This window comes from Filicampus tigris, chromosome 17, assembly GCF_054856515.1.
Source record: "Filicampus tigris isolate MCC_2025a chromosome 17, RoL_Ftig_1.0, whole genome shotgun sequence".
NCBI lineage: Eukaryota > Metazoa > Chordata > Actinopteri > Syngnathiformes > Syngnathidae > Filicampus > Filicampus tigris.
This window is the reverse complement of record NC_141233.1, coordinates 17,005,246-17,027,925: the sequence shown is the minus strand read 5'-3', so window position 1 is coordinate 17,027,925 and position 22,680 is coordinate 17,005,246. Positions and strand designations below refer to the sequence as shown.

General features: G+C 46.0%; 2 protein-coding genes across 4 annotated transcripts; both read left to right on the top strand.

Moving 5' to 3' along the window:
• The first annotated feature begins 3 nt into the window (after nucleotides 1–3).
• Nucleotides 4–10,575, top strand: castor2 (cytosolic arginine sensor for mTORC1 subunit 2). The gene is made up of 9 exons (XM_086013009.1): nucleotides 4–343; nucleotides 3,160–3,230; nucleotides 3,984–4,177; nucleotides 5,201–5,333; nucleotides 5,408–5,531; nucleotides 5,853–5,963; nucleotides 6,044–6,126; nucleotides 6,214–6,308; nucleotides 6,414–10,575. Exons 1-9 carry the CDS (start codon nucleotides 231–233, stop codon nucleotides 6,474–6,476), a joined length of 987 nt encoding a protein of 328 aa, XP_085869135.1. The 5' UTR covers nucleotides 4–230; the 3' UTR covers nucleotides 6,477–10,575.
• Nucleotides 10,576–11,885: 1,310 nt separating this feature from the next.
• trim37 (tripartite motif containing 37) lies at nucleotides 11,886–22,467 on the top strand. 3 transcript variants are annotated; one of them, XM_086012729.1, is made up of 25 exons: nucleotides 11,886–12,075; nucleotides 12,732–12,803; nucleotides 12,876–12,977; nucleotides 13,106–13,146; nucleotides 13,258–13,374; nucleotides 13,615–13,702; nucleotides 13,794–13,916; nucleotides 14,143–14,266; nucleotides 14,500–14,567; nucleotides 14,869–14,993; nucleotides 15,518–15,568; nucleotides 15,642–15,723; nucleotides 15,854–15,930; nucleotides 16,010–16,189; nucleotides 16,850–16,964; nucleotides 17,280–17,405; nucleotides 17,487–17,620; nucleotides 18,310–18,392; nucleotides 18,645–18,881; nucleotides 18,988–19,296; nucleotides 19,556–19,696; nucleotides 19,873–20,035; nucleotides 20,118–20,209; nucleotides 21,184–21,300; nucleotides 21,805–22,467. In XM_086012729.1, the coding sequence occupies exons 2-25, from the start codon at nucleotides 12,783–12,785 to the stop codon at nucleotides 21,837–21,839; spliced, it is 2,751 nt and encodes a 916-aa protein (XP_085868855.1). In that variant the 5' UTR covers nucleotides 11,886–12,075; nucleotides 12,732–12,782; the 3' UTR covers nucleotides 21,840–22,467. The 3 variants fall into 3 exon arrangements, with proteins under 3 accessions (XP_085868855.1, XP_085868854.1, XP_085868853.1); XM_086012728.1 differs by having other exon boundaries at nucleotides 17,280–17,620; nucleotides 21,805–21,877; nucleotides 22,042–22,467; XM_086012727.1 differs by having other exon boundaries at nucleotides 17,280–17,620.
• The last annotated feature ends 213 nt before the right edge of the window (nucleotides 22,468–22,680 follow it).

The window sequence follows — 22,680 nt, the reverse complement described above, 5'->3', positions numbered from 1 at the left end:
TTTTTTTACCTCTTGCTTTCTTCCTCTCTCTGCTTCTCTTTCTCTCTCCCACCCCCCTACCCCCTCTCCTTCTCCTCTTTCTCTATTTAAGACGACTTTAGACTGGGGCGCCTATGTATTTAATAATACCCTTGTTATTTACAATGTCCGCAGTTTTCTAGAGTTTTTTTTGTGTTTTTTTGTAGTTTGTTGTTCGTAGCCGCCCCCTTTCCAATGAGAAGACGTAAAAGATGGAGCTTCACATTCTAGAGCACAGCTTGAAAGTAGCGAGTATAGAGAAGGAAGGCATCCAGATTTGCACTCATGGATTAATCAAACTCGCCTTCCTAGCCTCCAAAACCAGGTACGTCCGTTCTTCTCCTTCACGCCGCCAAACCGGCTCGTCAGTGTTGGTCTTTAAAGACAGCTAGCTTCAAATTACGTCTTTTTTACAATGTGTGTTGCTAGTTTCCCGAGGTGCCTTGAACGCATCCTAATACTGTTTAAATGTGTTTTTGTGCGTATGTGTTTGTTCCATCGAGCTCCGCTTTTCCGGGGCCTTTGTGAGATCTGTGCCATCCGTAGCTGGGTCGACGCCAACCCGGTGTTCGTATTGACATATGAGTGTCTTTTACTGGACGCGTTCTCGTCCAAACTCTGTTATTAAAGCGTCAAAAGTGGCATTCTTGCCGGTGCGTGGCGTTCAAGGACCGGCGTTGGAGCTCGGCGACGAGATGCTGGTCGTGCGAGGGGAGGCCTTTGCACTTGTTTTTGTCGCCAGGCTGTGATTAATGTGAGCCTTAAGCAGGTTAAGTTCCCCGAAACGCAGCATGTGAACTCGCCAAAGCTTTTCCCCAAACACACATTTGCTCTCAAATGATTCATTCATGACACGTTTCGAGTTTCCCCATAGGAACCAATGGGAAGTCCAAATAGTCTCTTGCTCCCATGTCAGGTCTGTTGCCTTCATCAAACCTTCATGATTAACCCTACAGGCAATATTGTAGGTGGAAAAAGTACTCTTTTGCGCTTAAGTACAAGCACAAATACTTTTACTCTGGTAAAAGTAGAAGTACTCATTCAACTGCATCCCTTAAGTTAAAAAAAAAAAGTAGCCTGTGTAGTGCAAAACTTAAAATTCGGTAGCCTAACTGCATATTGCCTGAGTCATATTTGCACATTTTGGGGATTTTTCTTTTTTGTGCAAGCACATAGACATTTTTCTTTGATTTGGTAGATATTTGTGGATTGAGGCTCACAAATGATTTTTTTTCTGTTTTTCAAGAGCTAGCTAGAGTTGCCTTGCCTTAAACGAAAAAGTAAAAAGAAAAACATGTCTGTTTTAGACTGCCCTAGCATTGGTTTGAATTCTGTGCTTAAGTAAAAATTTGTAAGAAAAATCAGATTTGAACATTATTGTCTTTTTGTTTAAACATTACTTTTCTCGAAATCCAAACCAATTTTATTCTTGTAATATTTAGAATATAAAAAATTAAATCATCCTGGTAAAATTCCAACCTTTTTCTAAAAGAAAATAATAGGGATATTCTCTGAATATTTCGACCTTTTGAATTCCCGTACAGTTATTTTTTATAATCAACCTTTTTTAATGATACCTCTGGTAAGATAACACTGTACTATGTACAGGCCGAAATGAGTGTTCCTCATATTTTTTATGTAGATGTAGGTTGGTGTGTATACACATGTGTATATACACATGTTACTGCGTATATCTACATAGGTTTGATTCTAAATGTTTGCCGTCAATGTTATACATTAATGGCCACATTATGCCGCCGCCCCTGTGTGACCTATATCTTTGCTACTGTAACAACGAAAATTTCCCCACTGTGGGATCAATAAAGGCATTCTTATCTTATCTTATCTTTTATCCTCAGAAAAATCGGTTTATTCTATTTCAATTTCTTGAAAAAGAATTCTCACGCAGCACTTTTAAGGACTTAATTCTTGTACGCTTCTTGTAATATTTAAACGTGGGGTGGAATGTGTATTCTTTTTAAAGGATTTAATTCTCTGGCTGATGTGGCATTTAACTTACTGGTTGTTAGCATTCGCTGTTAGCATTCTGTTGTCTTGGTTTGACAGTCAGTTTTTCAGTGTTGTAAAAAATGCACTTTAGCAGCAAAATGCTGAATAGTTCACATTTTCAAAAACAACCATTGTCCTGCCTGTGTGGGCGTGATCTTAAAATGGCCCCCCAGGCCTTCTGGCCCCCCTCCCTCCACAAATATTTGATGTAATTAATGTTCCCCGGTCACTCAGAGTCCAGCGGCAACAACAACAACAACAACAAGACCCCGTCAAAGAGTCCTTGTGAAGTTCCTTACGTGCCCTGGGAATTCGACTAATGCAGAGGTTCAATTAGCTCGTTAGCGGGAACACAACGGCGTCATTAAAGCCGGCCTCGGAAGGACAATAACAATTGGAGATGTCATCAACCGCATTTCGACGTAAGGGAATGCCGCCGCATTCTTGCCTCTTTTAAGACCTGGAAGGCAAACGTGACCTATGCTCACCTGCCGGCCATTTAGTTGATTCTCAGGCTGACATTTTAGAGAGAAATTAATGTCGTCGCTGGCCTGCCGCATGGCCGCAAATGATGCTTTTTATTGGTTGCATGACATTGGCGATGTCACATCCACAATAGCTAAACGCGAAGCATTGACTCCCCATCTTCTTCAAAACAAGGCTTACCTCAAGAAATAGTGGGACCAGGACTCATAAAATGTTTTGTGTTCATACTGACGTTCACAAATCCTAACATGGCGGAAAAAAAAGTCTCCGAATTGAATGGGACCTCAGCCATTTTGGTTTGAAGCGGCCATTTAGCAGTGAGTTTCAGGCCTCATACTTAGACACACTGCGAAGAGGGGAAAAAAGTCCAAATGTTTACTAGTGAGAACCAGGCTTCCTACTAGTGTGCTGAATTGTCTTACTTCTACTAATGATGCCAAAGAGTATATTAGTACATGCATTTAACTTTGATAGCAAGGATTTGGAAAAAATGCTAACATTAGCTAGGAAGTCACAGTCGTTCTACCGGTGTACTGAATTGTCTTACTTGTGAGGGCAAATGGCGCACTAGTACACAGACTTGAAGCGTGATATCAAGCAATTGGAGTACGTGCTCAAACCGTCCATGTTTGTAAATCATCTCAGGTGCAAGTTCTTCAGCCTGACGGAGACGCCGGAGGACTACACCATCATTGTGGACGAGGAGGGTTTTAAAGGTGAGCCTCGCCGTGTCGCCGCGGCAACAGTGACATCATCACCGACCGTGTTGTGTAACGGAGGTTACGACGCTTCTTTAGGCGGCCAATGTTTGAACACACTTTGTCGCTAATGGTGGCGGGCCACTCTATCTTCAGTGAGTGAATCCGCGTGCTCACACACCTGACCAAAACTCCACGGTTACCCTGGAGACCAGAGACTTTTTTTTTTTTTTTTTTTCCGCCACTCTCTTTGAGAGCTTGATAAGCCTGATCGGTCATCGTTTAGACCGGTGGTTCTCCAAAAAGACGTCGTCTTTGCAATCTAAAAACAAAAAAGCATTCCTACTTCAAGAAAAAAAAACTCCATGGTTGTGATGTACCACATCAATTTGACATTTCTGCATGAATAGTCGCTTTTGTCCCAGAACAAAGGAACCTCTTTTTGAGAATATAGACTAGAGTGAACCCCCAATCATCGTGGGCTACATGTTCCAGATCCTCCCATATTTGGTGAAAATCTGCAATATAGAAATTCCGTATAAACATTTTTTTAAAAATGTGAATTCATTGTGACATTCTGACATTTTTCGCTTTTTAATTCCGATGGTATTTCGAGGTAGAATACGAGGGGGTCCTCTGAAAAACGACTCCCTTGTAAGGGGGATCCCTGCACCCAAAAAAATTGGAGAACCTCTGGATTAGACAGTTAGCGTAAACTGGCTATAGCGTTGCCAGGAATTTTACGTGGTCTTTATTTTTGTCCTCGCGCAGAGCTGCCCGAGTCGGAGCACATCAGCGTCGCCGAGGCCACGTGGCTGGCGCTCAACGTGGTGTCGGGAGGCGGAAACGCTTCCAACTCGCAGCCCATCGGTGTCACCAAGATCGCCAAGTCTGTCATTGCGCCGCTGGCCGACCACAACATCTCCGTTTTCATGCTGTCCACGTATCAGACTGACTTCATCCTGGTGAGTGCACACCTGTGGGAGATTGCGAAATGTTGGGAATTTTCAAAGTTGGCAACTCTTCATGACAATGGAATAGAATGAGCAAGGACTTTCCAAAATTGAAGGTTGGTTCTTAATTGGCAACTTGAAGTGTAGTTGGGGGAAACCATACTAAAACAACAAATACAACGGGGCCTTGAGTTGTGCATACCATGTTTTAAGAACCAAGGCGAGGTGTGCGATGTCAAGATGTCTGCTTTTTCCAAACAACTTATTCTCCGAACTCGGTCTCAGTGTCTCCAAAATGTAGTCTTGCATTAGTTTCAGGTGATGTGGTCGTAACGCCAGCACATGTAGAGTACCCGATCTGCCCGATCTGAACTGGTACCAGAAATATTTTTAAGAGGGTATCTTACAATGGTTGTGTGTCTGCCTAGGGGGGGGGGCATAAATCACAGAAATGAGGCAGGTTACAGTTCTGTGGAAAGTTAGTCCAAGGTCATGGTTTGTAGACCAGCCTCGCAACCACTCTTCTTTCGGTTACAAATATGCGCAAGTAACCCGGAACATGACTTTCTGAAGCAATCCCTTCTTAGCAAAGCCTCTCGAGCTGCGGGGGGTCACTGTCGGGGGGAGGAAAAAAATAAATTCTGCTGAGCGGCTCCGCTGCGGGGGTAAAAAACGGTGTCGGCGTTGACGACGTGTTACGTAAAAGCATCTCGGGCGCTCGCTGCTGGAATGCCAGGTATCGGACATCTGCTGGTTTCCTGTCTGAATTCTGGTGCGCCTTGACACATGGTCCCGATTATTGGCTTGTCTGACGCCTTTGTCAAAATACCCAAAGGATCGAGTCATGCAGTCCACTCTCTGAAATCAGCCAGCTTTTGTTTCATGCAAATGAGCCACTTGCTCACTCCTGTCTTGCGGTACTGCGATGACCGGGGCTTTCCCGTAAGGGTATGGCAGCAAACGTGTCGCCATAGTTAGACATAGTCACGGAGTGCGGTGGGTCACCTTGGACTGATCGGGCCGTGCTGTCTTCAGGTTCGAGAACGAGACCTGCCCATGGTCATGCACACGCTGTCTTCGGAGTTCACGTTACTGCGGATGGTCAACGGAGAGACCGTTGCCGCCCACCACCTGGGGGTGACCAATGGTTTTGTCAAACCCAAACTTGGTATGTGAAGAACGTGAAGGACATTGGTTGTTTTCAATTCTTCCTAACCCTTTTTATTCCCCCCCCCCCCCCAGTGCCGCGTCCAATCATCCACCCGCTGTCCAGCCCCAGTAACATGTTCTGCGTGACCAGCCTGGATCCGGACACGCTTCCCTCTGTAGCCACCCTGCTCATGGATGTCATGTTCTACTCTGGAGGGTAAGTTGGGGCCAGCGATGGGGTTGAGGTTTAAGGGTTTACGTTTCTATCAGAGTAGGGGGTTTAGAGTTGAGGCTTGAGGGTGTGTGGGCGCATTTGGGTTATTGTCAGGGTTGAGAGTTACAGTTATGGTGTAAAAGGTTGCTTTGAGGGGGAGGGCTTTGGGCATGGGCAAGGGTTTAAGGAGTAGTGTTAGTGTTTACGGTTAGGGATTGGTGTTGGCTTAGTTTTAAGGCTTTCGTGTTTAGGAGTTTGCTCAGGTTGGAGCTTGACTTGACTCATTCTGCTTGTTTTGCTCGTTTGTTTTGGTCGCGTCTATAGGTCGAAAGAGTCGGGCGCATGTGGCGAGGACGCCAGTCACATTCGATTCTTCTCTTTCTCCCTCATCGAAGGCTACATTTCGCTGGTCATGGATGAACAGACGACCCAAAGGTTAGCGGGAAAGTAACCGCAATGGCCGGTTAGCTCGTAACTGCTGAACGCAGGCTAATTTGCCCAAACGTTTTCCATAGGTTCCCGAACAACGTCCTGTTCACCAGCGCTTCTGGGGAGCTTTGGAAAATGGTCCGAATCGGGGGGCAACCTTTAGGATTTGGTGCGTTTGTTAGCTTTCCGAGCTAGCGCTTCTGTCCCAGCGGTGTGTCGCTAAGTGCGCGTTTGATTTATTTCTATATTTTAACAGACGAATGCGGCATCGTGGCTCAAATATCGGAACCCCTGGCGACCGCCGACATTCCGGCCTACTACATTAGCACCTTCAAGTTTGACCACGCCCTGGTGAGCTAGCCTAGCCTAGCACGTCTTTTCGGGGATAAAGTTTAGGGTTGCTTTGTCTTTTGTCTTTTGGAATGAGCGCAAAAGCAAGTGTGGCATCCTCTGCAGGTTCCTGAGGAAAACATCCAGAGTGTGATCGGAGCTCTGAGGACCGAAAGCAACCTGGCGTAGCGAGGATGAAAACGGTTTTGGCGTTTCCAAAAACTGCCAAGAGCTAATTAGCGGACCACTGCGGATCAGCTTGGAGTGAGGCGCAAAGTGCGAAGGGGATTTTGTCGCTCAGCCATTTTTCCATAGCGCCCTCCCCTTTTCCTTTTGATGCCAGCTGAGGGCACGGCCCCCCTGTTGGCCCGCGCCCCCTGTTGGCCCGCGCCCCCTGTTGGCCCGCGCCCCCTGGCTGGCCCGCGCCCCCTGGCCGGCCCGCGCCCCCTGGCCGGCCCGCGCCCCCTGGCCGGCCCGCGCCCCCTGGCCGGCCCGCGCCCCCTGGCTGGCCCTGCCCTGGTAGTTGTTGCTGCTTCACCCTCACATGTACCTCCTGTGTTATATTTACAAAATCCCCCTTTGTGGAAGGATGATGAATGTACTCTCGGAAGAATTATTGCAACAAGCTTTTTCGCTATTTTTTTTCCTATTACTTATTTTGTTTTTGTCTTTATTTTTTTCACTATTTTAGATTTTTTTCGGGGAGAGGTATTTTTGTCTTTGAGTCATGATTTTATTTTTTATTTAATTTTTTTATTTTTTCGCTGTTTCTTTTCCGTTTTTTTTTTTTCACCCAAACTATTTCTGGGCTTTTATTTTGTGTTTATGTTTGTTTTTTTGTTTTTTTTTGGGGGGGGGGGGGGGGTATTTTTTTGTTTTGTTTTTGTTATTCTTTTTTGTGTTCTTTTTTTTCTGGTTGTTTCATTTATTACTTTTTCTTGGATTTTTCAGTATTGTTCTTTTTCTTTCTCTCTCTCTTTCCGTTCGTTTTTTTCTCCCTTTGTCATTTTTTTTCCTTTCAATTGTTTTCGGCAGTGCCAAGATCTTTTTTTAAAATTTTTTTTATTTGAATGCCTAAAGTGATGATGCCTTTTGTTGTGCAATCCAAGGCCGCGCTGCGTTCGCCGCCGTTAACGTGAAGTTGTTGATCCATCTTGAAAAGGATTTTTTTTTTCCTTTCTTTTTTGTCGATGCGCTCACACTGCGAGCAACCGTTGCTTCCCTCCCACCGTTAGGAGGATTTTAATTTAAGTCCATCTGCTATCAACAGTGGATATGTAGCATTGATAGTTTGACTACTTGATACCGAAGGAAAAAAACAACTTTTTTTCATTTATAATGTTACAATACGAAATATTAGCAACATAGTTCCTCAAATATTTGTTCTTCCCCCCCCCCCCCCCCCCCCCCCCAATCAGACAATGCTAACTTTACTTTGAATTCTTTTGTACCGACTGAATGTTGCGGACTCTTGACTTTTCACTTCATAGACCCATCGTCGTAAACACTGGTTAACTCTCAAATGTCGTACAAGAATTCGTAAAGAAAAAAAAGCATCAAGTTTGATTTTAGTACATTCACTTGGGCAAATACTTTTATTCACTGTATGATTAACGTTATTTTTCTTTTTTTGAGCCCTCTTGACTTGTGAGCAAGGCAGGAAAAATGTCTCGTCCAGTAAAAGTTTAAAAGATAATCATTAGCTTGCGATGTTTCTCACGACCAAATTCTCTCTTAACAATGATTTAGGTTTCAGACGTTGACCTTGTTTTATTTTCTCACCAGTAGCTTAGCTTAACCCAAAAAGTGTGACTTGGCTACTAACGCGATTCTACTGTATATGGTGGTTTTTACGACAGATATCTGAGTTTGCAAAGTCAAACGACATGAAAAATCTCACCGTTAATCGGAATTCGCCTTTAAATATGAAGCTAGCACTCAGAAACTATTAGGTTAGTCTAACCCAAAAAGTTAGCCTACTTTTGGCTATTAGCGTTGATGGCAACTGAATATAAAGAATTTGACAACTAGATATTGTTTTTTGTTTTTAAGTCCTCAAAAGTAGCTTTGCTAAACTTTCATTGAATTCAGTAAAAAGATAATCAGTAGATTTTAGAGGTTATGATTTAGCCATTTTAAAATGTTGTACGTCAATTGCGCTTTTTTTTCCACTTTTTTTTTTTCTGTCTCTTGCAGGGTTACACTAAAATGGAATTCACACTTAAATATGAAACTAGGACCAAGAATTAGGTTGTGTATGTTAGCGTAGCTCAACCCATGAAAACTGGCTTGGCCTACTAAATACTTCCTATTTAAATTATGCTGCTTCTTTTTTTTTCCAGCCAAGTGTTACGCCAAAGAAAATGTAAAAAGTATCGGCAAACATTTAACGATTTTAGATGGAAATGGTAATCAAAGATGGAAAACAAAATCTCCAAATTTATTCTACCGCAGTTGAGCAATTCTGAAATGTTGTAAAATAATGTATTTTCTTGCAAAAATGGAATTCACCTAGGACCAGGAAACCATTTTTTATCCTAAATCGTGAAACTGGCATAGGCTGCAATAATTGTCGTACGTAAATTGTCTGAATTTTCTCACTGTTGATACACAGAAATGGAATTCACCTTTAAAGTTAGATTGACTTTGTACAACGCATACAACATTTGCCCATCTTTGGCAACTAACTTAACCTTTTACCAATTTAAATGAAAATATAATCAGTAGTTAGCCAGTTTTGATAGTCTACCAGCAAATCTGACATAAAGTGATTTAGCAAAAAAATATATCAAGCATAAATTGCATTTATTCACTTTCTCGCAAAAAAAAAATCCCCACCTAGGACCAATAAACAAACTTATTAGCAAGTCACAAAACTAGCTGTAGCTGGTAAAAATATTGTTTGACACAGATTTTCTGGAGTTGTGCAAAAAATGGAATTCCCTGTTAAATATGAGGCTAGAACCAATAAACAATTAGCTTAGCTTTACTCGCTCTTATTTTCTCGCAGACTATTATGCAAAAATAATTATGTTTGCTTAATGCAAAAACAAATGATCCTAGCTTTACCTACTCAGGCCTCCTGACGTAACAATTCCTATGAAAAATATTCAATTGTTTCCTTTTTTTTTCACATTTTGTTTTCGATAATCAACCCCAAAATTTTGCCTACCAGTATTTAGCAAGTCTGAAATGTCATGGGACATTTGCACATGCACAAATGTTATGTAAATGACACTTTGTTCATCTCAAAACTTTACACAATGTAATTGAAAAGATAATCAGCAGTTATGTTTTTTTTAATTTTTTTTTACTATTTTTGATAATTTTACCTACCATGATTTAGTAAATGTCTATTTAAAACTGAAACTATTAGCATATCTTAACCCATGAAATTGTCTGGAGCTGCTTCAAACTAAAAAGTATTCCAAAAGTAAATAATTAACTACAAAGCTAGGACCAGCAAACGATTAGCCTAGCTTAACTTGCGCTTATTTTCGTCTGCAAAAATGATTGGCCCCGCAATAAGTGACCCTCGCTGTAGCTACTAGCACCTCTGAACTTGAAATGATTCTACCTTATATTTTGTTGTCGCCAAATTATTCGCCTGTCCGCTTAACTCGCCAAAAAAATAATTGCTCTACTTGGACACTTTTTTTCACAGTTTTGTTTTCCGCCAAGAATCCAGAGGAAGTGTTAGCAATAGCATTGACATTCATTGTCGTTGCTCCCAGTGTTGATGGTTTTTTCCCGTAATGTATTACTGAGACACTTTTGTGACGAGAATAATGACGACGTAATAATAAGCTAACACACGGAGGATAGTCACCCTCCGTTTGTATTTTCCGATCTTTGAAACTCTGCCTCCCCAAACATCCCTCGACCAGTCGTCTGCACTTTTAATGCAGGTTAGCCCCACCCCCTACCCAAAATCAGGCCTGCTGTACTGATAAGCAAGAACGGGAGATGACTATTGGTCTTAAGCATTTGCTGATAATGAAAATGTATTTGTTGTTGTTGTTGTTGATGTTGTTAGTTTCTTCACCTTTCAAACCCGACTAGTAGCTAAAACATTTTTGTCAGTGTTAAAACTCAGAACATTTCTACTGATTTCCATTTCAATGCGATTTTCTTTGGATTTGAGGCTTTTTGTGTGTGTGTGTGTGGAAGAAATAAAACCAGCTTCTTTTTTTCTTTTTTAAATTTGTGACTTGGTGTTAATTTTATTGTACTCTCACTATGATCTGTTCCCTATGTATACTTAAATCAATAAACTGGTGACACTGCAGCCTCATTTTATTTATTTTCAAATGTTCGTTTAAGAAAAGATACCAAACCAAAGAAATGGGGAAGCAGCAAAGCTTCCGCTAAAATTGATGAAAAGCTGAGAAGACAGCAGGTCAGGGAGGCTGCCAGCTCCACTGAAGTAGCTGCAGGAATTTCTGGCAAGTAATGGCTGATCGTTACATTGTGATAACATAGGGTAGGGTGGCGAGTCCTTGGCCTTATCTTACAAAGAAAACAAACCAAGCCCGGCTACGTTTTGCAAAAAAAGATACTTGAGGTCGTTCACGTGTTCGAGTCCCACAGCGGAGCGCTCCACTGCTCCACAGGGTAGGGGACCAAAAGGGCCGATCCTGTGGCGAGCAGCTGGCTTAGCTGAGTTTCTCAACTTCTCCTCCAAACCGCTTTCAGTCAAACTCACAGGAGGGACTCCAGCAGCGTCACCATGTGGTCAATGTCACATGCTACGCCCCCTGAATGCAACATCATGACTGTGAGTTTATTCAAATGTATTTTAGTATTTTTTTTAAATAAAACTTTATAAAATTAATTCATCTGATTCAATAATTGGCAAATCAATATATCGTAAATTTTAAAAATATGCAAAATTAACAATTACATACACCAATTTTTTTTAAATAATTGGCTATTTCATTATAATTTAATTTTGATTATTAAAATAAGATATTTGATATTGTATTTTCTAGTTTTATTAATTTTGCTGAAATCACTTGATTGAAATGAATTTAATTTAAAAAACATTCTTATCCATTTATAGTAACAAATGTTAATTGATTTTTTGTAAATAGCGATAAATATGTTTTTATTCCACATTCAAGATACCAGATGCTGTCTGTGACAGTCAGCTGTGTCGTCGCCAGTTTGGGGCGCTGGATTGTGCCTATCTATTACAGTGGAGACATCACAGAGTCAGGCACCAATCTATCTATAATAGAAAAATAGATACAGTTATATTTAGAAATATTTCTATGTTATTGTAAAAAAAAAAAAAACCCGATATTTTCTTGTCTTCAAAGAACATAACGTGGTGATGAATTGTCACGGCACCAACATCCAAACATATATATACACGTTTAGAAGGAAGAAATGCCAAAATCAGAAGAAAAATGTTAACGATACAATTTCGAAAAAACTCACCAGTAGGTAAAAGTGCGCGATTTTTGCCCTTGTGGTGTGCTGATGACTACCACAAGATGGCGGCAACGTCCTTGTCAGCTACGCAAGGCGCTCTGATGAACGAAGAAGAAAATTCCGGGCTCTGCTTGGACATCACTAAAGAAGGGGCGGGGTTTATAGACCCCCTAGTTCCCTGCACATCTTCTTCGGTTGAGGGCTGAACCGCAGCAAGCAGTCGCTCGTTCAGGCGTCCGACCCCGATTCCGCGTCTCGCGTGCAACCTTTTGTGAAGGTTTGGACTTCGGACGACGCTTCGCTGAAACAAGACAATGTAGCTTGGCCTCTGTCGCGCTCGTCGTTTCGTCAGGTGGGACTTCAACGACGTCGACGTCTTTGGGTGCTTGCTGGGCGACAACAGCTAACGCCAGCACCAAGCTAGCTGGCCTCTCGTCTCCCGTTTCTGATTCGGCCCGTCCAACGTCTCACATTTCATCTCTTGTTGACGTCCCCTACAGACTAGATGTTAAAACTATCGTATCGTATGTGAGACTGTTATATGGAACTGGCATTTGACAACAAGCCGTTAAACGTCTTCGTCCACCTAAGGAGCACCTGCTGCTGAATCGTGCATATCCCATACAAAAGCTATCGTAAAAATGCTTCATACATGTACCTACGTACGTGTGTATATATACACACTGTATGTGTATAGTGTTCATTTGTTTGTACTGCTTAGTTGCGTGTTTATTAGCGTTGTAACGGTTAATGAACGTCAAATCGTTTTAATTGACAATTGTTTTGATTCTAGGCTAGTCGTTCAGAGCTGTTGTTTCTACTTCAATCCTCAGAATTACAGCCTCTAAAGTCGAAGTAAATAAAGCCTCTAAAATAAATGTTTTTTTTAAACACATTAGGGACTCAAAGAGGATCTGTGACAGATTCATTCATAGTTAGAATAATTGTTAGCCACAGTCCTAGTTTATAAATGAATACATCTCTCACAGTGTCTTGTTTCATTTCTAGGCTACGACGGCATTTTCTTTGCCGGGCTTCGACGGACTCAAACTGGCGGAAATGGACGAACAAAGCGTGGAGGTTCGTGTGCCGCCCGCAGAATTCGGGCCTGGTGCATTTCGAATGTCGACGTTTGTTGTTTTGTGGGCGCAGAGCATCGCCGAGGTGTTCCGCTGCTTCATCTGCATGGAGAAGCTGAGGGATGCTCGCCTCTGCCCGCACTGCTCCAAGCTCTGCTGCTTCAGCTGCATACGAGTGCGTGCACACACTTTGTATGGTGCCGTCTTGACGTACAAGTTTCACTCATTCCGCGACCAAGCTCATATCTCACTTTGTTTACTCTGTTTTGGTGACGGCGCTAACGTTGAACTGTCTCTTGACAGCGCTGGCTGACGGAGCAGAGAGCTCAGTGTCCACACTGTCGGTAAGAGCTCCAAAGTTGACCTTTTCTGGAGAGAACGGGCCTCAAAAGTCAAACGCTCTCTCCGGACTGCAGCCCGGCGAGCATCAAAATTGTGTGCGTGCGTTCGCGCAGGGCCCCCCTGCAGCTGAGGGAGCTGGTGAACTGCCGCTGGGCCGAGGAGGTGACGCAGCAGCTGGACACGCTGCAGCTGTGCAGCCTCACCAAGCACGAGGACAACGACAAAGACAAGTCAGCTGCTCGACTACTTCATCATATTTCCTCAAAAGCCGCCTTTTAGGTCTCGGTAAAATAACAATAACAGGTGGTGCCTCCAGGTGGCGGTATTTACCTTGACGTTAACAGTACACCCGAACACAGCATCTGGCCTTGTCCACGTTTATTTGATCTGAATATTAATGGCTCAGGTTTTCTTCAGCCCCATCTTTTGCCCCTTCCCCCCCCTTCATTGATGACATATCATCTCTGCAGATGTGAGAACCACCATGAAAAGCTGAGCGTCTTCTGTTGGACGTGTAAGAAATGCATCTGCCACCAGTGCGCTCTGTGGGGCGGCATGGTAACCGAGTCTCGCCGATACGAAATCACCGCTCGTCTCTCTGTTGCCTCGGGCTCACGTATTCTGTGTGCGTGCGTGCGCGCGCGCGCAGCATGGCGGCCACACCTTCAAGCCGCTGGTGGAGATCTACGAGCAGCACGTGAGCAAGGTGAAGGAGGAGGTGGCCAAGCTGCGGCGACGCCTCATGGAGCTCATCAGCCTGGTGCAGGAAGTGGTGAGCGTCGCCGAAGTTCCTCACTTCCTGTTGGTGTCAATGACGTCAATCGCCTTTTTATGTTTACGTCGCTCGGAATGTGAACCAAGATGCCCACGCAAACCATTAAAAGCCGACATAACCCCTGTCCTTTTTTTTTTTTGTTATTTTTTTTGCCAAGCTCGTTGCTTGAGCGCGGCGCTGCCGACACGCATCAGATGGCGCTAAAGTGTTGCCGTTGTGTCAGGAAAGGAACGTGGAGGCGGTGCGGGGGGCCAAGGACGAGCGGGTCCGCGAGATCCGCAACGCGGTGGAGATGATGATTGCTCGCCTGGACAACCAGCTGAAGAATAAACTCATCACCCTCATGGGTAGGCCACGCATGTCGCTCACTTTCTTCGGAACGCCGTTGCGATGAAAATCAACTCTTACATGTGAAGAATATGAAATATTCATCCAGACTGCATCGGGCCTGCGCACGCACGCGCGCACATGCAGTCAGTCTGCCTCCATCAGGGCCTTCCGTGTTTACGCACAAGTGCTCTGAAAATAGAAACGCTCTCCTCCCCCTCCCCCTTCCCCCCTCCCCCTCCCCCGTCATCAGGCCAGAAGACGTCCTTGACTCAGGAGACGGAGCTGCTGGAGTCGATCCTGCAGGAGGTGGAGCATCAGGTTGGAGCCTTCGCTTCCCTCACTGCCACACCTTTTGTTGTTGTTGTTGCTGTTGTTGTAATAAGCCAAATGTAAACATCAAATGTTATCGAAGAACAACACATCATACAGTGGAAGCGAGGGCTGGAAAAGTCTAGAACTGTTCAAAGTTTCAAACGATCCATTTCTGGACAGCATTTTATCCAAGTGAAGTTTGGCTCTTAAGTGGAAGCTTAAACGTAGTCGGGGAAAACATATTTGCGGGAGCTGGACTTGCGGGTGTCCGACTTTTTTTCTTTTTGTTTGTGTGTGCGCGTCCCAGCTCCACTCGTGTAGTAAGAGCGAGCTGATCTCCAAGAGTCCGGAGATCCTGCTCATGTTCCAGCAAGTCCACAGGAAACCTATGCAGTCCTTTGTCACCACGCCGGTGCCACCCGACTTCACCAGGTACTCGGCGCACGAGGCCCGCAAAGCCCCAAAGGCACTGCTTTTCTCGAAACAAAGCTCCTAAATTCACTTCACCATAGTTCCTTGGCACCACCGCCGGATGGGCCCTGAGCACAAAATCAGAGGAAAGGGTCCTTTTTCCTTTTTCTTCCCAGCAACTAATGGAGGGCAGGTTCCCAAAAGAATCTGGAAATTCACTAATGCCGAACCGCAAATAAACTGGAGTTCGCTGTACCAGTAGCACATACTGTTGTGGACGAGTGCACATTTTGGCTCACGGGTAGCATGTAGTTGAAGCGGACCAAGAGCATACGAGTACATGGCCCTTCAAAATGCAGTCTGGGAATGTGTGCCATAAAGTCAAAAAAAAAAAAAGTTCCTAGTAGGACAGCGTTGTTGTACTGTTCCAGCTGGAGTGGTGGTTCTGAATTGTCTGGTGAGGATCGAAAACGGCTTTCGATGTTGGAGATTGCGAACGTTAGGCTGGCCAATAGTTTGACATTTTGGACTTTTTGTATTTTCAGTGAGCTGGTTCCCGCGTATGACTCCAGCACTTTTGTTCTGGTCAACTTCAGGTATGCTGTGCTGCGCGCCACTTTGACGCGATTTTGCCGCAACTCTCAGCTTGCGCGCGTTTTGTCTCGGCAGCACGCTGAGGCAGCGGGCCGACCCGGTCTACAGCCCCCCGCTGCAGATCGCCGGACTCTGTTGGAGGCTCAAAGTCTACCCGGTGAGTTCTCCTGGCTTGTGTGTTGACGCGAAATGCTCTTCTTTTGACTGACGCGTGTGCATAGCGCGCCATCTGTTTTCATGAGACAAATGGCACCAAGTAGAGTTTGTACTTGCGCTTGTCCTTTCAGGACGGCAACGGCGTGGTTCGCGGAAACTACCTGTCCGTGTTCCTGGAGCTGTCTGCCGGACTCCCCGAAACCTCCAAGTAGGTCTCGGCGCTGGCCTTTCTCCCGTCGCAGTGCCCTCCGTTGCCGTGACTGACGCCAGCTGTGGGTTGTGCGCAGGTACGAGTACCGCGTGGAGATGGTCCACCAGGCCTCCAGCGACCCGAGCAAGAACATCATCCGCGAGTTTGCCTCCGACTTTGAGGTGGGCGAGTGCTGGGGCTACAACCGCTTCTTCCGGCTGGACCTGCTGGCCAGCGAGGGCTACCTGAACATGCAGACGGACACGCTGGTGCTACGGTACGCGACCGCCGCCTGCGGCGTTATCGCAAGCCCCCGCTTTTCTCGCGCGCGACCTTCCACACCCACTTGCCGTAGGTTCACATCTTCAAAAAGTAGTTTTACCCCTCCCGCGTGCTTTGAATACAATCTTTTAAAGGTACTTTAGGGGGTCCTGTTGTCACTCTTGCCGACAAGAAATGAGCGACTATCACGTTGAGGACACTCACTCACACAGGCCGAGCGTGAAAGAGGCCCAGCGTGCTTGCTTCAAGTTGTTTGTCACTCGCAGTTGAGGTGAACTGGGAAAGTGACACATACGGCAAAAGAGAATTGTAAATTTCAACAGCAAAACGTTCAAGCGGACCCAATGATAACGAAGGTCCGCCAACTTCTTGCCGTTATATAACGCAAAGCACAAAAGACGGGCTAACAGACATTAGCATCGACGTTACGGGAGTTGTAAAGCCTTTGGTAACCGCAAGCGACACATACAAAGATTGCTTGTAGGCATATATTCTTGCTGCTTGTGTGCAAGGCAACATCTGGAATTTAGCCGGGGACGCTCAACACTAAATCTGCAAAAGGCGAATTTAAGCACCGTGGGCTAAAATTTTGCATTGTGGCGTGTTTGCGCTGCGCCGCGCCCAATAACGGTGTTGTTTGATTTGTGGCGCTCAGATACCAGGTGCGATCGCCCACTTTCTTCCAGAAGTGCAGAGACCAGTACTGGTACATCAGCCAGCTGGAATCCGCTCAGAGTGGCTACATCCAGCAGATCAACAACCTCAAAGAGGTGAGAGGAGCCAGAGACGTTGTGAATAAATGTGCGACTGCGTTTTGACTTGCAGTCAGTGAAACCCGTTCGGAAGCCAAATACTCAGTAAACGCGTGAGAGCATCTCATTTCCCCTCATGGCTTCATGCTCTCATTCATTGAAGGCGGGCTGATGAAAATGAGCATCGATGTTCCCGTGGTTGTAAACCTTCACATGAAACGCCAACGCGCGAGCATATGTCGGCGCCGGATGTTGGATGTTTGTTTCTTGCTGTCGTGTCACGCGCGTGGGTTCTTAAAAAAAAAAAAAAAAACATTGGTAACTGTCTCTCAGAGGTTGGCCATCGAAGTGTTCCGCCACCGCTCGTCGCGCAGCTCCTCCCCCCCCGACCCGAGGCTGGCGGCCGTCAAGAGCGACGGCAAAAAGGCCGACGAGCGAACCCTGCACGACGACTCCAACGTGAGCGCCGCTGGCGTCGCGTCGCGTCGCGTCGCTGGCCCAAATGTGCCGCGCGCTGAAAGGCCTGCTGGCGTCCCGCAGGAGCTGTCAGACGGCGACCTGGAGGTGGACTGCCTGACCGAGGAGGAGGTGAACCCGCTGGACGGCAGCAGCACCTCGGGGAGCTCCACGGCCACCAGCAACACCGAAGAGAACGACATCGATGAGGAAACCATGTAAGAGCGCGAAAGAGAAGGAGGGCGTTAGGAAAAATGGATACTCGCCGCAAAAATTGGCTGCACCAGAGGGTGGCAAAGTTCTACTTTTGTCTAAATGAAACTCCCGTCAGCATCGTTCCTTGGCCCCGAGGCATCGGGCGGGGGCTTTTGGGTGACATTTGCAACATGCACCTAAAATGCACCAGAATCGGAACTTCATTTGACCTTCTGTAAGATTTTGGATGTGCGACCGTGCAACGTTGTAGTCCTTTTTGCACAACTTGCTGTTCCCTAACAATGAGCTGAACGGCTAAATCACAACAAGTGTTTGGTCCGTGAAAAGCACCAATCAGATCCACAGGAATCCACTTCAAAACATTCTTCACATGAAGCCTCCATTACGAGGGGGGGGGGGGGGGGAATGACGGCAGCAAAACCGGCCCAAATCCAAATGTCGCGGGCTTATGATGTCATGTCCGTGGACGTTGCCTTGCTTTCAGACAACAGCAAGTTGTGCTAAAGGCACTGAAACGTCGACCGGTTGAACGAAAAGTTCAAGACAGACGGTCACGGTGAGTTCGCTGTCAGGGTGACTGAAATGTTTCAAACTTGTTGTGAGTTTTGTGACTGTGAACTATTTGCTGGTGTTGTTGAAGAGTCGCCGGTGCGGCCGATGTGTTACTTAGCGCTCTCGCCTGCCCGTTCAGGTCAGGTGAGAACGACGTGGACTTCATCGGCAACTTGGACGCCGAGGAAGGAGAGCTTCCCGATGACTTGGACGGCGCCGCTGGTACGATTGCAGAACTTGAACCGTCTGCGATCACGTGACTCACACACTCGCAGTGACGTCTTAGTTTGGGGCGCCAAAAAAAAAAGAGCCTTTCCTTTACTGTATGTACATTTAATGTATACACTTCCATTCAAAAGTTTGGGGTCACTTGCATATCTTACTTTTGAAAGAAATACATTACAGTTTAAAAGTTCCTATATGTAACATTTTATTTTGAAATGTACAAAAAAGTGTCTTCTGCCCCCTCTTCAGGTGGTCCCGGCTCCTGTCTGCGCTCCGCACTTCTCAGCTCCGCCATTGGCCGTGCTGCCGGCGGAGGAGGCGGGGCCTCTTCCGGCGGCGCCGCCGGCGGCGGCAGCTGCGGCGGCAGCCTCCTGGACCTCGACCCCGTCATCCTCATCCAGCTGCTGGATCTGAAGGAGCAAAACAACGTGGAGTCCCTGTGGGGCCTTCAGCCTCGTCCGCCGGTGTCCCTCCTTCACGGCCAAGGTGTGGGGAACACGCAGTCGGCTTTTATTTCTTGCACGCTCTGCAAGAAGCGCCCGGGATTTAAAAAAAAAATCGAAAGCGTGACTCTCTTCTGTGTCCCCTCCAGCCGGTTTATCCTCCAGGAAAGAACGGGAGCGCCGTCCTCAGGTGGTGCGCCGCTCCGCCCCGGACTCGGCGGTCCTCATCCGCCTCAAGGCGCAGATGGCCGAGGTGCGCAGCAAGATGTCGGACGTCAAGAGCCAGGTGCTGGAGGCCCGCGCGGCCAGCGATTCAAGACCGGGCCCGTCGGGAATCTTCGGGGCCGACGAGGCGCCCTCGCGCCGCGCCGACCCGGAGTCGCCGGACGCCCGCAAACCCCGCGAAATGCCGCCGCTCGGGAGGGCGGCTGCAGTTCGCTCCAGGCCTTGTCGTCCAGGTGAGGAGTCCCCAAATATGCACGTGCACAATTTTCAATGTTTCGATACATTTTTGGCATCTTGTTCTCTAACAAGAAGCTTAAGGGCAAAACTCACAGCAGGTGTTGGAGCCAATTCAACTTCCAAGGAAGTCCATTGGCAGTAAAACAGGCCAAAGTTCAAATGACGGGCTTAGAGTGTCATCAGCAGCTTGCAACGGGCATTGATGTGAGAAAATGGGTCCGGAATTCCACGCGACTGTCTTTTGACTCTTTCTAGGACGGAAATGCCCGCCGTCCGTCCTGGAAAGCAACAACGCCCCGGTGGGACGCCAGAGGAGTCCGGAGCAGACGGAGAAAGACCCCAGAGGAGCAGACTCCGCTGCCGAACTCAATCTGCATGTCAAAGAGGCTGCCGACGGTTTGTGGAGAATGCACAATATTGATCATGTCATCTCACTGAAAGGCAGGCTAAGCACTCCAGGAGCGCCTACCCTCCCCCCCCCACCCCCCCCCCCTCCCCCGCTTGTATACAAGCCTTTAAAAAGTCCCATTTCCATCTATGTCCTTTCTGAAGCGAAGTGTTGCGTCCTGCAGGGGGCGCTCAGGTGGCGGACGGCGCTCAGGTCTCAGGGGAGCAGGCGGCGGCGTCGGCGCTGCAGCTGTACTCGGCCTCGGGGCCCAGGGACGACATCTTCTCCTTGGCCGGCGGGTCCAGCTACCCGGCGGCCGCCAGCAACTGCGGCACCAGGACCCTGGGGTGCGCCGCCGTGGCTGCGAGGAGAACACGAAGGCACAATTAGTCCAAATGTCACAACTTTTTCCCTTCCTGCTTTCCACAGGGCAGCTTTGTTGAACTGTGAATCGGAAAGCTCAGGAAAGTCCCATCATTCCTTGCTGGAGGGACCCTCGTCGCAGCCGCAGTCCAGTGACGGCAAGTGTTTTCACAAAACCATTTTGGGGGAGAAAAAAGGCAACTTGCCGCTTTGCATCCTGTCAAAATACAAATGACTACTTTTCTATTACGCGTCAGATGAATGGTATTTTTCTTTCATTTGCATTTAGTTGTGCAGGAGCAGCTAGCCATCAGCAGTTGACCAGCCAGACTTTTTATTTAAAGGGAAAATCAAACCAAACACATTTTTTTTTCAAGAATATGTTCCCAGCAGACCCACTAGTTGAAACACAACATTTTGACAATATGACATACAACATAAAATATTCCACAAACGCAATATTAATCACGTTTGGCTTGATTTCTCTTTAATAATTTTTAATTTAAGCTGTTGAACTGGCCAGCGCTCAGCTGTTGCCCAATGCTAGCTCCTCCTCTAAGGAGTCCATATTTTTATAAGCTCCGCAGGTATTGTTGCACGTCCAGGCCTGTGATGTTGGCATCCAACGTTAGCGTCAACATTACCGCTAATGTTAGCTTCTATGTTACCTTTGTCGTTAGCCGCCAACGTTGAAGTCTGAAGTTTATTTTCAAAGTTGGCTTCCATCATTACCTCTGTTGGCTTGCAATGTTAGCGCCCAATTTTATCTCCAACATTAGCTTCAACTTCAACTCCTTAGCGTTCGATGCTAGCCTCTAAAGTTGTTATTAAGTGTCCTTATGCTGTATAAATGTGCACTCTTATTATCAAGTGATCGTAATGTAAAATGAAGGGCTCTAGGACAGAGTTCTGAGGAACACCGGCGTGTCCATAGGAAATGACGTTAAGTGAAGAAATAAAGAAAAGCACAACACTCGTAGATTCATTCGTTTTGATGCTCACTGAGCTGAAGCTTCCTGGCTTTTTAAAAAACAAAATAACCAGAACATGTTTGGTTGAACCCCAAATTGTTAACCCGGCAGAGACTCTGAGCGCCGCTCTCTCTCTCTCTCTCTCTCTCTCTCTCTCGCAGACCCGGCGCCGTCCGTGCTGGCGGCGGCGGCGACGAGCAGCGAGAGCGACACCGAGGACGAAGACGCTCTGCACAGCGCCAACTCCCGCTATGACAACCAGACTCCGCCCTGCACAGGTAACCATGGCAGCAATCCACTGCCCACTTCAGTAAGGTACATGCTGACAAGCTGTTCTTCTGCTAATAGAAAAAAATTCTGCTAATAACAAGAGTGATGTCACTGTTTCTGCACTGCGTCACAACATTTTGGGTTACCTCGTTGACCACCTTGAGAGGTTCAAAATATTTGGGAACAATTCGCAAAAGACCCTTCAAGCTCTTTATTGCCACTCCCATTTAATGTCAAACAAAGACAATAGCACTTTGTGTATCTAAACCAGGCGAGGGCCGCTGTCCTGCGTGTTTTAGTCAGGTGTGTTGGAGGAGGGGCACATCTCAGAGGGGCTCTTGGGGACTCGTATTAATGCAGCATATTAGTCACATTATGACTTTTTTCTTGTTTTTTGGGGGGTGGAACATTTAATGTTTCATTCGTTTCAGTGTGGAAAGATGAACTTTCATCACCGTATTTTCTTGAAGTGAATGACTAAATGTATGTTCTTTATTTTTTGACCCTTCAAGGGGAGTCACTCTCTGAAGACATGACTGACAGGTGATGGACCCCCCAAGTTCCACGACTCCACAACCGTTTAAAGTAGGAAGTGAAACTGCCTCTTATATACGCAAACAAACATTTCCAAGGCTATTTTCCACAATTGCCAACATTGTACACAAAATCTTGTGTTCCACTCAACTGCATGATTTCAAATAACTTAACATTCCTTTTTTTTTTTTTTTTTTTTAAATCGCTCTTCAAAGATTCTGAATACACAAATTCTGGAAACGACGTTGCTGTGGAGATCGTCTCGCTGAGCATGACTTTTTAGATGCACTGAAAGTGACGTTCAACGACATTCGGGCTGCTAAATGAAAATGTGCGCACTTTACAAGTGTCCAGTTCCATTTTTGTGCACTGAGCCATATTTGAGTTTTTTGAACAATGTTTTCCTCACCAAGTGGTTGTTATGGAGACGCCAACTTGCACGATGCGGTACGCGTGCACGTCTTGTTGAAGTTCAAGCCAAGTCGTGTCATTTTGCTGCGTTTCGTTTGGAACCGAGCCAAGGCAACAACAACACGGCCTGGAATTGTGAACTTGACCTTTTGGTTGTTGTAATGTTCTTCCATTGCACTGATTCTTGTTTCGAGTATTTTTCACTTAATAAAGGCAAAGTTTTAACAGTCTGGGTCCGCCAATTATTCACCAACGCTTTGATTCATGGTTACATTGAGGTGGCACCTAAGGGTATAGTAAGTGAAAAGTGAAGCAAAAATAATAAATAAAAAAAACGTACTATACATGGTTGTTTTTTTCTTTTCAAAACGCCTTACTATACATGGTCGTTTTTTTTTCTTTTTCTCTTGAAAAAACAATTCAAGTCGAAATTTATAAAACTC

Excerpts from the sequence above, each read along its gene's own strand:
- castor2 (XM_086013009.1), top strand. The coding sequence starts at position 231 with ATGGAGCTTCACATTCTAGAGCACAGCTTGAAAGTAGCGAGTATAGAG. Across the intron at positions 344-3,159 it reads TTCCTAGCCTCCAAAACCAG|GTGCAAGTTCTTCAGCCTGA; the intron begins GTACGTCCGTTC and ends AAATCATCTCAG. Across the intron at positions 5,964-6,043 it reads GATGAACAGACGACCCAAAG|GTTCCCGAACAACGTCCTGT; the intron begins GTTAGCGGGAAA and ends CGTTTTCCATAG.
- trim37 (XM_086012728.1), top strand. The coding sequence starts at position 12,783 with ATGGACGAACAAAGCGTGGAG. Across the intron at positions 13,147-13,257 it reads GCTCAGTGTCCACACTGTCG|GGCCCCCCTGCAGCTGAGGG; the intron begins GTAAGAGCTCCA and ends GCGTTCGCGCAG. Across the intron at positions 17,621-18,309 it reads GACATCGATGAGGAAACCAT|GTCAGGTGAGAACGACGTGG; the intron begins GTAAGAGCGCGA and ends CTGCCCGTTCAG.